General features: G+C 38.7%; 1 protein-coding gene across 4 annotated transcripts in view; it reads left to right on the plus strand.

The window, feature by feature from the left end:
* The window catches only part of ABCB11 (ATP binding cassette subfamily B member 11), a 91,779-nt gene extending 76,958 nt beyond the window's left edge, over positions 1–14,821 (plus strand). For all 4 annotated transcript variants that reach the window (XM_058714871.1, XM_058714873.1, XM_058714872.1 and 1 more), the window contains 7 exons: positions 437–640; positions 1,927–2,168; positions 4,666–4,822; positions 6,430–6,627; positions 10,501–10,707; positions 12,899–13,045; positions 13,877–14,821. In XM_058714871.1, coding sequence (XP_058570854.1) covers positions 437–640; positions 1,927–2,168; positions 4,666–4,822; positions 6,430–6,627; positions 10,501–10,707; positions 12,899–13,045; positions 13,877–14,077 — 1,356 coding nt within the window. In that variant the 3' untranslated portion in view covers positions 14,078–14,821. The remainder of the gene's footprint in view (positions 1–436; positions 641–1,926; positions 2,169–4,665; positions 4,823–6,429; positions 6,628–10,500; positions 10,708–12,898; positions 13,046–13,876) is intronic.
* The last annotated feature ends 2,008 nt before the right edge of the window (positions 14,822–16,829 follow it).

Raw genomic sequence — 16,829 nt, forward strand, 5'->3', positions numbered from 1 at the left:
TATATTTAATGGGTACAGAGTTCTTGTTGTAGATGATAAAACGAGTTTGGACAGGTGCCTGAGTGACTCACTTGTTTAAGTGTCCAACTCTTGATTTCAGCTCAGGTCATGATTTATGGGATTCTCTCTCTCCCTGTCTCTCTCTCTGTCCCTACCTCACTTGTGTGTATGCTGGCTCATCTTCTCTCTCTCTCTCAAAGAAAAAAAAAGATTTTGGATATAGATGGTGGTGATGTTTACACAATACTGTGAATGTATTTAATGCCACTGAATTGTACACTTAGAAATGGCTAAAACGATAAACATCATATTATGTATATTTTATCAGAATAATTTTTTAAAATAATCTTTTTAGTATAAAATTGCCTTTTCGTATAGTGGTATTTGTTGAAAGAGACTGTGTGTCTCAGATTGGTTGATTGCTTTTGGTTTGCAGGCGACTGGCTCTCAAATCGGGATGATGGTCAATTCCTTCACTAACATCACTGTGGCCATGATCATTGCCTTCATCTTTAGCTGGAAGCTAAGCCTGGTTATAGTGTGCTTCTTCCCCTTCTTGGCTTTATCGGGAGCCATACAGATGAGAATGTTGACAGGATTTGCCACTCAAGACAAGCAGGCTCTGGAGATAGCGGGCCAGGTAATCTTACAGACCCAATTTTCAAACTGCTTACAGCTAAGTGGCTGTCAGACAAACCATTGAGAATGAGTTGTACAAAGAGACTTAAGAAAGCTGTTAGGCTACAAACGTTGATCTTTGGAAACCTCCCACTAGCCTTTTTTATATGTGCCTTTGCCCCAAGGCCGTGACAACAAAGCTGTGATGCTGTGAGTGTAAACAGGTGTAGAGAAACAGCGGGGCAAACACAGAGGGTTACATGTTCAATTTCTTCTCCAATGGTTATTTCCTCCACATTCTAGTTTGGTGTATTCTTATTTGCAAGAGTGGAGAGTTCAGCTTTCCGTCTACTTGGTTTTTTTTAGCTAAATGTTTTTCCCAGGTCATGCTGCCCACACAGAGAGGAGCCACCATCTTTTTAATGGCAGATAATTTTAATTTTCACACTTCACTGTCTGCTAGACTTAGGACAAATGTCTTTCCCAAATAGAACTATGAGATGCAATTTAGTTCTCAAATACTCTTAGGTTTCAGCGATGCACTTTTAAAAGTGTGTTCTAATGAGTGTCTTGTACCAGGGGTAAATGAGGAGATGGTGGCATAGATATTTATCAGGTATAAGAAATCATGTACACACACATACACACCTTTATTCTCTTAACAAATTTACTGTTATCTAGGTTTCGTGTCTTAAGAGAAGAGATGTAAACATTGCCCAAGTAGACAGAAGCCAAAAAGTTTCATATGCCAATGGGAGAAAGTAGCCCACCTTTGTGCTACTTTAGGACAGGATGCTAATTCAGAAACAGTGATTATTTACCATAGTGTATGGATTGAAACAACTACAAATTCATAGTATAGACTAAAAGATAAACTTCATACTTATATAATATTTGGTCAGATTATTTTTTAAGAAAATAGAATCATATTTTAAATTTGTATTATTAAATATATTTTGTCTCAGAAGACATCTACAGATATTGTTTTGGACATTTCAATAGATTACCAAAAAAGCTAAGAAGTTTTCAAGGATAAGCGTGTGTACATTTGTTCTCTTCTCTCTTCTACAAGTGGAGACAAAAAAAAAAACAAAATATGTTAGTATTAATTAGAACTTGAGTTTAACTGCTTCATGATCCAGGTAGGTTGATGTCCGACACGTTCTTTGTGTTCCTAGATGATGCCTCCATCACAGATTTGTACCACATTTTGCCATTTACACCACATTAAGTCCATGTAGCAACTGACATGTCATGAGAGTAGTTATTTCTGCTCTTTAATTCCTAAGACTCCTTTTCATTCTCCAGGTTACAAATGAAGCTCTCAATAATATCCGCACTGTTGCTGGAATTGGAAAAGAGAGGCAGTTTATTAAAGCATTTGAGATTGAGCTGGAGAAGCCATTCAAGACAGCCTTTCGAAAAGCGAACGTTTATGGATTCTGCTATGGTTTTTCCCAGTGCATAGTGTTTGTTGCTAACTCTGCTTCCTACAGATATGGAGGTTACTTAATCCTCAATGAGGGGCTCCATTTCAGCTATGTGTTCAGGTGAGGACTATCATGCCAAGGTCATAAAAGATCGACACTCTAGGGAGGAATGGCCTGGTTCCATCAGGCAGCTCTTGCTGCTTAACAAACCATACCAAATTTGATATCTTGAACAGTTGGGATTGATTATTTCTGAAGATTCTATGGGCTGTCAGGGTGTTCTTCAGAACTGGACTGATTCAGTCAGGCTTCTGAGTGGGCTTCTGTCTCCACCTGACTTCTCTAGCAGGTTGGCTTGTTTTCTTCATATTATGGTCTCAGTACTCCAAGTACAACAGAAGAGAGTAAGCCCCAATGCCCAAGGTGAAACACTTGAAAAGTGTTTGCATTTTCTAATATCTCTCTGGCCAAGGCAAGTCATACAACCAAACCCAGATTTTAAAAAAAAGAGAATGAAATCTACTTTTCAATGATAGGATCCGATTGTGTTTCTCCTTTATTGTCACACTGTTGTCACACACACACTTCTGATCCCTGATTGGGTGTCCTACAGTTCAACTTAATTCTGACACCTTCTACCTGGAGACAGCATTGGACCCCAGAGCCTAAGGATGCAGTCCTGCAAGACTGCCCAAAACAGTCTGCCTTCCTCAGACTCTTTCTTCAGACACCCTACCTTTCTCTGGAGGTGAGGGGCTGGGATAGGACTGAAATTTCCAATTTCTACCTCTAATTGTGTGGTTGCCTCCCTTGGCAACTGCTACCAGCCCCCATCCTTAGGTTAATAGGGGCCTTCCAAAGTCACTTCATTAACACAACAAAAGACACCTTGATGGTTCTCCAAATTTAGGAACTTCCAAGGGTTTAACAGTTGTGCCAGGAATAGGAGCCAAAAACCAAATACATGTTTCTTAGTATAAATCACAATATCACAGAGGAGTAAAAAAGCCATATTGTAAAGGGATGTGTACAGAGTAATAGGATAAATGAACCATTGATACAGTTTATTATACTGGTTAATGCTGAGGAAATCTAATGCTGAGGAAATCTTGGATCAGATGGTTCATAGAACCATCTTATTAGAACTCTGCCTCTTGCAAGGAAGACATATTTCCAGCTGAATCCTCCTAGGTAGAGACAGCAAAGGCCAGGACAGGGGAACTATGTTCCTTTCTTATAGTTCAAGCCAGCTCTCCTGATAAGATTAGCTTTGAGTTCAGTGTCTCACATTTCTAGAGGTGAGAGCCAAAGTGTGTCAGGGTACCAAAGGACTGGATACTCATGTATATGGGTGTAGCGGGGGTGTTAGAGGGATGAGGGCGAGGTGGTCTGAGAAAGCCTTGGAGGACATTAGGAAAAGTGGTCCCAATAGAAATCTGTTCTTTTGGGTTTGTCCTCAAGCCATGAGTTCTGTCTTCTTGCCTTCTATCTTCCTTTTAGAAATACAGAAGAAATTTCTTCTCCTGCCCTACTATACCCACTCCAATCAGGAAAGCTTCTTTTCCAAATTTTTGCATATTGAGAGCTGTTAATCCAAATCAGAAATCACAGACTGTTGACCTCTTAGTTTATGTCAGAAATTTGAAGAATTATTGGACAATATGTAAAAATTGGGAAACTATACAAAATCCCCAACTTCTGGCTTCTCTTTAAAAACTGACTCCCTCTCTCTCTGCTTCTCACTCCCCGCCCCCGTGCTGTCTCTCAAAAATAAATAAACATTAATTTTTTTTTTAAACTGAAAGATCATCTTCCACCATTTCCCATTTTATTCCAGGTGCTTTGCATTGCTTTAAGCTTTGGGCTGGGATCCTGGAGATGTTTGGCCTAAAAGAATTCCTGCTTATGAACGAGCCGTTCATAAGGCACAAACACTCTCCCCTCCACCACCGCAGAAGCAGGCCCTCTGGGCGTGGTGATGCAGATGGTCAGCTTGGATGCCCCTCACATCATCATCTATATAGCACCAGAGCTCTCTCTCACCATATTTATCACTCATTTATCCCTTCACCCATTTCCTCATTAATTTTGCACATGTTGAATATGTTAGAAGTTGGGATAAGTACTGTAGAAGCAAACGGACAATTTTATCTTTCTCATGGTGTGTGAAGCGTGAATGACACCCATGCTTGGTACTAGTGATGCTTCACTAATCATTATCTTTTATGCACTTATTATAGACTCGAAAAATGTTAGCTTTGTAAGAACTCAACCCGATCTGATGATCTTTCAAGCCTCCTTCCTCCTTTTTTAAAAATTCTCAGGAAATTTTTTTTCCCAAACAAACCTTTGAAAAAGAGGCCATTGTAGCTAAAGCAGGGTTTGGAGGTGTGAATCCCCCTCGTTCAATTTTCCCCTCACCATGTTGACATAGAACACCTCGGAAAACTACCAGTGTCTCCAAGCCCCCATTCCCAACAAGTCGAAGGTGACCTGCTCAAAGTTGCTCAGTTCTTTCCTAGTAGAACCAGGGCCGGGCCCCCAGACATCTGCCCCTTAGGCTGTCACACCAACCATGCCACACTCCTTCTCTACCTGGGTGTCTGTCCAATTACAGGGTGATCTCTTCAGTGATACTAAGTGCGACAGCTTTTGGAAAAGCCTCTGCTTACACCCCTAGTTATGCCAAAGCTAAAATATCAGCTGCACGCTTTTTTCAACTGCTGGACCGACAACCCCCAATTAATGTGTACAGTAGTGCAGGTGAAAAGTGGGTAAGTACTGAGGGAATAGGAGGGAGGTGGAGGAGGACTGTGCACGTGTGTGTGGTGTGTATGTGTGTGAACAGCTAGTCATACAATACTACCTAGCACTTTCCTGCAGTATATGGGTTCATTCACATGAATGTAGAATACACAGACAATAGATTTATAAGTGTAAAGGAATGAAGTAAATTAGCATTAAAGTTTATTCACAAGTCTGGCATTTGAATAAGGCAATGATATCCAGTGAATGCTGAATTCTGTGTAATATAAAGCACACTGAGTTCCAGAATGAATGAAACTGGATATCTTTTGAGACCTACCCAACCACCATGTTTTCTACTAATGTTCTGGTATGGAATGTAGAAAAACCAGTTATTCCTGTCCAATAATATTGATTTAATTCATGTTTATCTAGATTAATGTGGACTCCCTGAAAACCAATTTGATATCAACAAAATATCTTTTCTTCTAATTGATAGTCCCAACAGGTATTTTTTTTATCTTCCCCGACTATTTAAAAAAAATTTTTTTTAATGTTTATTTTTGAGAGAGAGAGAGAGAGAGAGGGAGGGGGGTAGAGGGGGAGGGCAGAGAGAGAGAGGGAGACACAGAATCCCAAGCAGGCTCCAGACTCTGAGCTGTCAGCACAGAGCCCTATGCTGGACTTTAACTCAGGAGCTGTGAGATCATGACCTGAGCCGAAGTCAGACCCCTAATGGACTGAGCCACTCAGGAACCCCCCACCCAACTATTTTTTAATGTTTTTATTTTATTTATTTTTTATTTTATTTATTTTTTATTTTTTTATTTTTGAAGGAGAGAGACAGAGCATGAGCAGGGGAGGAGCAGAGAGAGAGGGAGACACAGAATTCGAAGCAGGCTCGAGGCTCTAAGCTGTCAGCACAGAGCCCTATGTGGGGCTCGAACCCACAAACTATGAGATCATGACCTGAGCCAAAGCTGGACGCTCAACCGACTGAGCCAACCAGGCGCCCCAATTTTTTAATATTCCAGTGTGTTCAAGAGAGCAAAACAAAACTAAACCCTAGTAAAGCTGAACTAAATTCAGAAATCCTTGTAAATTGATCAAATGACCTGTTCCTCCTTCAGCTCAATAAAAGTGAAGCTTCTGCATTATTAAAGTCTATCCATTTCTAAAATTCATAATTCAGGTAGTACAACTGAAGGTACTACCTTTTCCATATAGGCTCAAGTAACTTTCTGAGTCATTTGAAGTTTAATGCTATTATTTGAAATCTTTAGGGGAAGCAGAACTATAAGGGTTTGGACAGTTACTGGCTTCTGTGATGGAATCATATCTACTAGTTGTTCTCTTCCATTCAGAATAAATGGATGACAAGGAAATCCCATTAGGTTAGAATGGGAATGAGAGGTCACATGTCTTTAATTTCATTGTTCAAGCATCCCTTTGTTCTATACCTGCCAGAATTGGGAACAGAATGCCATTTCATTAAATGGCTGTCTTTATACTTCACAACATGGCAGCATGCAGTTGAAGGTATCTTAAGCAAGGATTTAAAACTCAGATTTAGGTACATTTTCAGTATTCTAGATTCTAATAGGAGCACGTGTAACTCCAATCTTCCCATCCACAGGACAACTTCCAAGGCCAGATTGACTTTGTTGACTGCAAATTTACATATCCTTCTCGACCTAATGTACAAGTTCTGAATGGTCTCTCAGTATCGGTTCGTCCAGGCCAAACACTGGCATTTGTTGGAAGCAGCGGATGTGGCAAAAGCACCAGCATTCAGCTTTTGGAACGTTTCTATGATCCTGACGAAGGGAAGGTGGTAAGCAGTGCAAATGCTTTTGAGAATTTTGCTTTCTGCAGAATATCTCCAACCCCTTAAAAGTGGTTTTCAAGATTACACCTCGCCAGACTCACTGTAACGTGCTTGCCTCGGACACTTTCCCCTATGGATATTGTCTAGTTCCAGTCATTTGCTGGTTGACCTGATTCTACCTTACAATTTCTAATACCATATACTTCCCAGTTCCAGATGGTCTGCTGACCAGTTAGACAAAGAAAACTGGGCACACTGCAAAGCTGGAGATGAGTGTGTTTAACAGAAGCATTTGCTTACCTGTAAATGGAGCAGAATGTGCAAACAAATCAGGAAGCTAATGACCGCGAATGGAAAAAATGACAGGGGTGATGAAGAGCGCAATGATAAATGAGCAAGAGAGGGAATTTAGTATGAACAATCTGAGACAACCCTGGTTCAAGAAGCTTAAGTGTAGATAATGTAAAGAACTCAAATTGGTAGTTATGTGCCATAAAGCTTTGGCAAGGATATTTGAAAAACTGGTGAATTGCTTTGCTTCTTATTTTCTGGAGCATTTCTTTCCCTTTTCTTTCTTTCCAAATAATATATGCAGAGGAATACAAAATAAAATAGGAAAGATTTGTAATAGAAAGCAACCCCTTATGCTACCCTTTCCACCACTCCCCATTTCTCTGCTCAAAGACAACTATTTTTAACTATTTGATGTTTTTAGGTCTTTCAATGATTACCTCAATGTCTCTAAGTAATATGGTTATGCTGCTGTTTCACGATTTAACAAATTTAGACTCTTTATTGACTTATTCTTAAGAGATGGAAATTTAGCTTACCCTCAACACTTCCTCTTTTTTATGCACCTCCTCCCAATATATATATATATATATATATATATATATATATATATATATATATTACAAACAGAAACTTTTAAAAGTGATATATATATATATATCACTTTTAAAAGTTTCTGTTTGTAAATTTAATTAATATAATTCTGCTTCTTTTCTACACCTACAGATAGCATCTCTTGAATTCTTATTTCCTAAAATAAGAGTAACAATTCTATGTCTATTTTCACCTCTTCCTCCTTCCTCTTATTTCCCCATTCCTAATAACTATACTTTTATATTATCAAAATGCAAAACACTAACATTCTGTTTATAACATTTATTATCTTTAATTCTGGGCTGACTCTAAAAGTTAACAATCAACTAACAACTTTTATTATGATTATGTAAATATTGTTCATCCCATTATCAAGTAGTGAGATACATCAGCATTACATTTTCTTTCTTGATTGTTTTTATGAAAGGCTTTTTTCTGGCATCCTCTGCCTTTATCAAATCCTTATATCCTTCCAATGTCTCTATCCTGCTACCTTTTCTGAGGGACATGCTTCTTACTCTCATGTCTGCAACTGCCTGGGCTAATTACAACCTGTGCCTGTTGAACAGTTGTCACCCTGAGTTTCCTGAATGTTTTCTTGGATTAGATCCATTATTTCCTAATTCCCCTATCATCCTCTTTCTTGGGTTTCACTTTCCTTTTGTTGGAGTGCATCCACCAGTAGTTTTCTTTTTTTTTTTTAATTTTTTTTAACGTTTATTTATTTTTGAGACAGAGAGAGACAGAGCATGAATGGGGGAGGGTCAGAGAGAGAGGGAGACACAGAATCTGAAACAGGCTCCAGGCTCTGAGCTGTCAGCACAGAGCCCAAGGCGGAGCTCGAACCCACGGACCGTGAGATCATGACCTGAGCCGAAGTCGGACACTTAACCGACCAAGCCACCCAGGTGCCCCCACCAGTAGTTTTCTAAGAAATGATTCAGAGGCATAGGTCTGAAAATGTTTTATTCTGATCTACAAGTGATTGTTCAACCCTAATATTTTGAAATAAAGGCTTTTTTGAGTTCCCTGGGTAGTATAAACTTCACTGCAGTGAGGACAGGTCACTTTATGAAGAGAAATGCTGAGAGAAACTCGAAAGAGGCAACTAAAGATTCCCTTGCAAAAAGCAAAGCAAAGAAATAAGCAAAGAGATATTGGAAGAATCCAGGAAATTATGAAAATAAGGAATAAGAGTTGGTTATATATAACTTATAATCACTTTGTTATTAATTCTGGTTATAAAAATTTTAATTTGTTTAAAAATATGTAGTGATTGATGAACCTAGAAAGCACATTGCACTGGGGTCTGATCTCTGCAAACGAGAGGGTCTAGTTTCCCAAAATGTCAGACTATCCTGTCTATCACCCCAGGTAGACTGTGAACTATTAAGACATATAAGGACCCAAATCCTTCACATTTGATCTTTCCAATATTAACATATACATATATTAAGTATATTTCTCTGAATGTACTCAGTGCTTGTTCTGATTGTAAGTAAGAAGCAATGCCCATGAAGAAATCAGTATGATTCCTTGAATTTCATAAACACAATATATTTTGTTATATTATTGTAAAACATTTCTACAAACCTTTTTCAAGTAGGAAAAAATACCATGTTTTATGCAATTTTAAAATGTTGTCTTTGGGGCACCTGGGTAGCTCAGTTGGTTAAGCCTCTGACTCTTGATTTCAGCTCAGGTCATGATCTCAGCGTTCTTGAGTTCGAGCCCCACGTTGGACTCTGTGCTGACAGCATGGAGCCTGCTTGGGATTCTCTCTCTCTCTCTCTCTCTCTCTTTCTCTCCCTCTGCCCCTCTCCTGCTCGCACATGCTCTCTCTCAAAAATAAATAAACATTACAAATAAATAGAAGAATGAATAAATAAATAAATGCTAAAAATTATCTTTACTCTTAAGGAAGCTACCAAATGCAGCATTCAACATTTTCAACACATAATTCCTGTGATCTGCAGTATTGTGTTAGGCCCTGTGGCAGATTCTAAGAAGTATGAAGCATATCTTATGTCTTTTAGGAGTTTACCTTACTAGCTCATGTACAATATTTAGCGAGCTGTTCCAGTAGTTAATTAGGTATTAAATTGTGCTTTGCAATCTATAAGTACTGTGGAAAATGAGTAGAGGAAGATGAGCCAGGGCTAATTGTTGAGGAATGCCTTATATCTTTTCCCACTAGTGTTTGCTTTTTCCATTGCTAAGAATTTATCTACAATATAGTGTGTTCACACCATTTAACATAATCTGTTTCTGAAACCATAGAGCCAAACACTTTATAGTAGTATGTTAGACACACTTCACCTTTACTATATTAAGGCTTTTAAGTGAAACAGCTCAGATGGTAGATATTTGAGTTCCTGCACTAAATTGCCTAGCTAGATCATGAATTACTAGAAAATAGAGATTCTTTTTTCTTTATATAGCAGACAAAAGACTCCCTAGCATGGTGCCCTTGTGGCAGAAAACTTAATATATGTTTGTTGATTGACTAGGTGAATAAATGTACTCCTTCCTTACTTGAGTCTATTATCTCATGTTAGTATCAGTAAAATCAAGGAAATAGGTTTAATTGCTATATTGTCCAATAGCTTTTTACATAGAAAAACCTGTTTCATAACCTGTGGAGTCTCAAAATTGAGCAATTGTTCATACTTGCAAAGGATGTGCTACACCAAAGTATAAGGGGAAATTTGTTTTTAACAAAATACTGTCCTGGGTGCCCTTCTCGTTTCAAATACCTACACAGCTAAATTTTGGGAAACAAACAAAACCATAGTCTGATCATAACTTTGACACCACTTCTGACAGATACTACCTCCAGAGGTCAAAGGCAACATCACTTATTTATAAGATTCCTGGGATTTTTATCTCTCAAGTAAAGCAACTGTCTTATATAAATACTACCTCTAGAATATGAAGGTTCCTCACTGCTAGAATTCTAGAACTTAATGCTCTGCCTCTCACCTCTATTGGCAGATGATAGATGGGCATGACAGCAAAAAAGTAAATGTCCAGTTTCTCCGCTCGAACATTGGAATTGTTTCCCAGGAACCAGTGCTGTTTGCCTGTAGCATAATGGACAACATCAAGTATGGGGACAACACCAGGGAAATTCCCATGGAAAAAGTCATAGAAGCTGCAAAGCAGGCTCAGTTACATGACTTTGTCATGTCACTCCCAGAGGTGAGTACCTCAGGTCACCTCCTTATGGGTGATGTGGATGGGTAGAGGTAGAACAGCCAAAATGTATTATGACTGTGGCTCAGAGAGAAGGTCAAAGTCAACACGGTTTCTTTCTTAGTGCCCTAGGATTGTCTCTGTCTTTTAAGCAAAATAAATGGCCTCCACCAACATACTCTTGAGCTTTGGGAAGTATTATATCATCCAGTGCAAAGGATGCCATAGAACCTGTTATACCTAAAGCAGTATTATACTGACCATTAGTGTAGCGTGGTGAGAAACAATCCTGAGATTCAGAACAGATATAGGTTTGAATCCAAACTCTGCCACTTACTAGCTGTGTAACTTTGGGGCGGTTACTTATCTTTTCTGAGACTCGATCATCTACAAAATGCAAAAAATTACATGAAAATAAACGAATACACAAGATAGTCATTATGCTGCTAGTATTATTGTCACCCCATAATTTCATTACTTGGCTGCATTTACTGTGCCTGGTGAGGTAAGTTGCATCTGCCCTGATGCATCTCACTTTTCCAGAGCTAAGTTTGAACTTAGTACAATATTGACTTTGCATTTTTCCATCCACCAAGAGTCTCTTGGTGGTTGATCACAAAAAAAAAAAGTTAACACATGGAAACTAAATTTTAGGAACCAAACTTTTAACCTTTGCACTTCTTTTAAATACCACTTTTAAATTACTTTTTTTTTTTTTGCACGTGATTATGTTTATAAATTTTGTGCTGTTTGGGGTGGTTTTTTCCTTTTTTGTTTTGTTTTGTTTTGTTTTGTTTGTTTTTTCACAAAGGCTCTTAAGTCTTAGCTTGATTCTAACCTGGGTAGCTCAATCCATGAGCATGTGGAAATTACTGTGTACTGTATCCTGAATAAAAAGCAAAGCTTGTGTTCCCTCTGGAAGATTCATTTATTCCACAAATCTTTGTTGAGCACCTTCTCATTTTGTGGGAGACAGTGGCTCAGAGGCAGTTTATTGCCTCTTTCTCATATGGATTTAACCCATCGTACCCTCCACTGAGCATTTTTTCTCCACGAGGACAAAGTAGGCTGTCATGAGTCTCACTTGGTGTGGTTAGCATTTGTCAGGAGGCAAGGGAATCAGGGGAAGGAAACACACCTTGTTGTGGAAGGCAGGGGAGAGCAGTGGTCAAGGGCAAAGTCTCAGAAACATGACACACGTGGATTTCGAGTTCTGCTTTTTACTTGTCTTTGCACAATTTTCTTACCTGTCTGTGCCTAAGTTTTGTAATCTGTAAAGTAGGGAGAAAATTATTTCTGTGAGTATTAAATGATCATCTGACTAGAATAGTTAACACAATGCCTAAAGCATCATAAATATTCTGTGAATGCTAACTATTCTTTATGTAGCCATGCCTAGCATCCAGCTAGGGATTTTCCTTCATAATTTCAGTAAATGTATGGACTAGTGATTAATATCTGCATTTTCCAGGCAAGTTTGCTGCTCACAGAAATTTAGGTAATTTGATCATGCTCATAGAGCTACTAGACAGCACAGTGAGGATTTGTAACTAGGCTTATGTTCCAGAATGATGTCTCCTCAATAAGAGGATAGACCAGGAGATCTCTCAAAGGGCCCTTTCATTCACAGGATTATTCCATCTTGGAAAGCTCTTCCAGATGAGAGTTTGGAAATCTGGGAATCTTAAATCAGAGAGATCTCATAGACAGGGAGACAGAAAGAAAAAAAACCCACAAACCTAAAATAAATGCAGAGAAGGAGATATAAAATCCCCTAATTTCCCAACAAATGCTGTATTTTTTTTATATTCCTAAATGGGTTTTATATCCTTTATAGAAGGACTCATTTATTATTCCTAATTTTTTTTTTAACGTTTATTTATTTTTGAGACAGAGACAGAGCATGAGCAGGGGAGGGTCAGAGAGAGAGGGAGACACAGAATCTGAAACGGGCTCCAGGCTCTGAGTGTCAGCACAGAGCCGATGCGGGGCTCAAACTCACGGACCGTGAGATCATGACCTGAGCCGAAGTCGGCCGCTTAACCGACTGAGCCACCCAGGCGCCCCTATTATTCCTAATTTAAAAAAAAAACAAACAAAAATTGTTTAAATCCTCAGAGAGGTGATTAATGTGGACTCCATACAGCATAGGAGCAATGACTGTTTCTGGGTCTCAAACTTACCATACTTTTTCCAGAAATATGAAACTAATGTTGGGCCCCAGGGGTCTCAACTGTCTCGAGGGGAGAAACAACGGATTGCTATTGCTCGGGCCATTGTACGAGATCCTAAAATCTTGCTACTAGATGAGGCTACTTCTGCCTTAGACACAGAAAGTGAAAAGGTATGTATTGATTTTCTAAAGTCTTAGATCATTATAAATGGGTCTTTTGCTGTAATATTTGCCCTTATGAAATGGCACTATTTTCCATTTTCTGATTCATTAACAGTATTAATGGTCAATACCTGGTGGAACAAAAAGACAATAATCTAGAGGAAGTGATTCAAAATAGGAATGTTTCAAATGAAAAAGCATATTTTAACTTTAAAGTAAGAATTGTTAATATTCTCTAGCCTAGGTGATGCTTTTTCAAGGGCTAGTAGTTAGCTTTCTTAAGTAAAATAATCTAGGTCATCTGTGAGGAAATTATTTTATAATTTCAAAGTTACATGGTAGAGCAGGGAGACAGCACAAAACACAAAGTAAGAGGTGACATCTGATGTGCATGGAAGGAAATGCAATTGAACAAAACAAAACTATGAAATTTACCATTTATAATTAATTCCTTAAAAATCAGGATTCATTTTAAAGAGACCTAAGATGTCCTTAATGAATAACAATATCAGTAATGACCACTTAACTGCTACCTTACATGGTTCCTTTGGTTTCATTTTTTGCAAATTAGACCATCAGGTATTGCCAAGTTATATTGTGACCTCATAGTTTGGTTCATTCTTGCTTCACTGAAAGTTCTCAGCCTGTAAAATGCAATTTAAATCATTGAGGCATTGCGTACAGCAAATACTTATGTGATCCTTTCTCTCCTGTCAAGGCTTTGGGTTTAACCCCTGAGTATAGCAATGCTGCTCAAGTAGTATTAAGCAGAATTCTTGAGATGTTGGGCCAGGGTACAAGCATGTGTCTTTGCATCAGCTTTCCACCTTCTCTTTGCAGACAGTGCAGGTCGCCCTGGACAAAGCCAGAGAAGGTCGGACCTGCATTGTCATTGCTCATCGTTTGTCTACCATCCAAAACTCAGATATCATTGCTGTCATGTCACAGGGGGTAGTGATTGAAAAGGGGACCCATGAAGAACTGATGGCCCAGAAGGGAGCCTACTACAAACTAGTCATCACAGGAGCCCCCATCAGTTGACCTGACTCAAGAACTTCATGTACAGATGATGCACCAATTACAAGAGTGCCATGAGGTTGTGTTTTTTCTTTAAGGAGAAATGATAATACTTTACTTTTTCAGACATTGTCATATGTTGGGATCCAAGCTAATTTCTAATGACTTTCAAAACAATTTAGTGTTAAATATCTGTATATAGAAAATGAAAGAAACTAGGGTTAGTGTGAGTGAAAATCCAATGACAAGCAACTGCTTAGCCATCACCCAGTGGCTTCTCCATGCAGAAGCCATTCGCAATTACTACATGGGAATTAGTGGGAAGGCATAGAGTAAATGAGACTTTGAATTCCTTGAGAGCAGAGGATTGTCCTATGCATTTTTGAAACTTCAGTGTACACAGAGCCTATGCACTTATAATAGGCACTCAACAAATGTTTATCAAGCTGGACTAAGGTCATATGTGAAAACAACAGGAAGACTGACACCCAACTATTTCCTGACTAAAATTTTCTTTCACCTTAAAAGAGATTCATTCATCTTTAAGGATGGGGATAGGAAAAGGAGGACTTTGGTACTCTGGATGTTCTCAGAATGGGAAAGACAGAAAGGGGCAAGTATTCACAAGGACTTACTAGGAAGGGGTATTGATTTATAGAATCAGGGTGTAGTACCTAAGGGGTGAAGTCATTAGAATCTACTAATGTGGCTTTTTTGTATAATACTATGTGAAACTATGATAAAATAAAATGCAGTATTTTTATTTCATGAATAGACTTTGGGGAAACAAAGGACAGCAACCTGGGATAAAGACTGTATCCCAGGCCTTTAGTCCCTGTCGCCACCCTTCATATTGGTTGCCTGTGTAGAAACAGAAGTATAAAAGTATAAACCCTCCTCCTGCAGCAGGACAGCTGCCCTTCCCTAATTCCTGCAAAAGACTTGGGGGGGGGGGGGAATCTCACTGAGAGAAGCTTGAACTTAGAGACACAAGTCACATTGGAAGGGGCAGCTAAACATACAGGAGACAAGGGGATTAAATATAAAGCTATAAATACACAAGCAGAAAAAATTCCAACTCTGGCAAAAGATTTTAGGAGTAGCCTCTGGGGAAACTGGCCAATCCAAGAAAAGATACCTTATCAGGCCAATGCCTGAAATCCTCCAAAGAAACTCCCCAACCAGATTACTCTACTGTGAAGCCCACCTTCTAACAACACACACCAATTGGCCTTTCAGTGTCTCACTCTTCTACAGGAATAGACTGTCAAGAATCACCAGGCACTGAGGAAATATTATAACACAAAAAGCAAAATGACAACAATAGAATGCCCAGAACAAGAATATTAGAGGTAACAGAGCCAATGTAAAGATTAGGAAAACATTCCAATGCTAGTAAATGTATATAACAAGATGAGAAGATATTCTTATCTATGTAAGTAAAAATAAGAGTCCATAAAAATGAACATACAAAAAGAGCTCTTGGAAAAATTCTGTAACAGTTCCTACCAAATTGTCCTGCCATCAAGATGTCTTCCTACTCTCTCTCCTTCCCAAATGCACTCGATGCGTAAATTTTTTCTTCCCGTGGAGAACAAATCAAATTCTGCCTACAAATTAAGCCTGAGCTGTTTGTATATTGAGGTATATTATTTTTGTCTCTGGTCCAGTGTTTCCTGGTAAATAACCATAAAGGTGGTTTAGCAAGTTAACTAGTTAGGTCAGAAGAATTAATGGCTTCCAAATCAGGGGCGGGGAGGGTGGGGGACAGCATTCTAGTTAAGTTATGAAAAACGGCAATGACAAGTATGTTGCAGAATAAAGATGCCTGCAAGAAGGAATTAAATTTTACAGTATGCATGGTCTCATCCTCTAATATTGAAGAAAGAAGACCAGAATCCATTTGTGTAAGTATGCATTTCAGAGGAAAAGAACATAAGCTCTGCGCTGGGAGGCTGCCAGTTTCCTGGGGTAGAATGTGTGGGGTGTGAAAAATGAATGAGTCATTTTTGGGATGCCTGGGTGACTCACTCAGTTGAGTGCCAGACTTCAGCTCAGGTCACGATCTCACGGCTTGTGGGTTCGAGCCCCACGTTGGGCTGTGTGCTGATAGCTCGGAGCCTGGAGCCTGCTTCAGATTCTGTTTCTCCCCCTCTCTCTGCCCCTCCCTTGCTCCCACTCTGTCTGTCTCTCTGTCTCTCTCTCTCAAAAATAAACATTAAAAAAAAAAATGAGTCATTTTTTAAATAAGGTACTTGAAAGTTATTGATAAGCATGAAAAGGTTGACTACAGAGGGTTTGAAATGATGTGGGAAACAGTTGCTTTTTGAGGCTCAGTGGCAAGGGAGAAAGGATTATAATCTTAAAAATATAGAAATAAATAAAGTTGCAAGTTTATTTTACAACACCAGGGAGCACCAATGTCTCCATATCTATCCCACATCCTGTATCACTAACAAAGATATGTTCTCTGCAATTTTACATTATTAATGTTTCTCAGATAATGGGGTTACTTGCTTTCTCTGTTCTGACACTTATTCCAAGTATTTTTGTAATTTCTAATGTTTTCAGGATGGGCTCATGGTATGATCAAACTCATCCCATAACCCCAGATAAGAAAAGTTTATAGTAGAAAAAAGAAGAATTGGAAGAGAAAGTTGGGGAAATTTCTCTGAAGGTAGGACAAAATGAGACAAAAAGAAAAAAGAAAAAGAAAAATTTTATTTTTTATTTTAACTATTTTTTTTGATGTTTTTTTTTTTGTTTGTTTTGTTTT

The sequence above is a fragment of the Neofelis nebulosa genome, chromosome 2 (assembly GCF_028018385.1).
Source record: "Neofelis nebulosa isolate mNeoNeb1 chromosome 2, mNeoNeb1.pri, whole genome shotgun sequence".
NCBI lineage: Eukaryota > Metazoa > Chordata > Mammalia > Carnivora > Felidae > Neofelis > Neofelis nebulosa.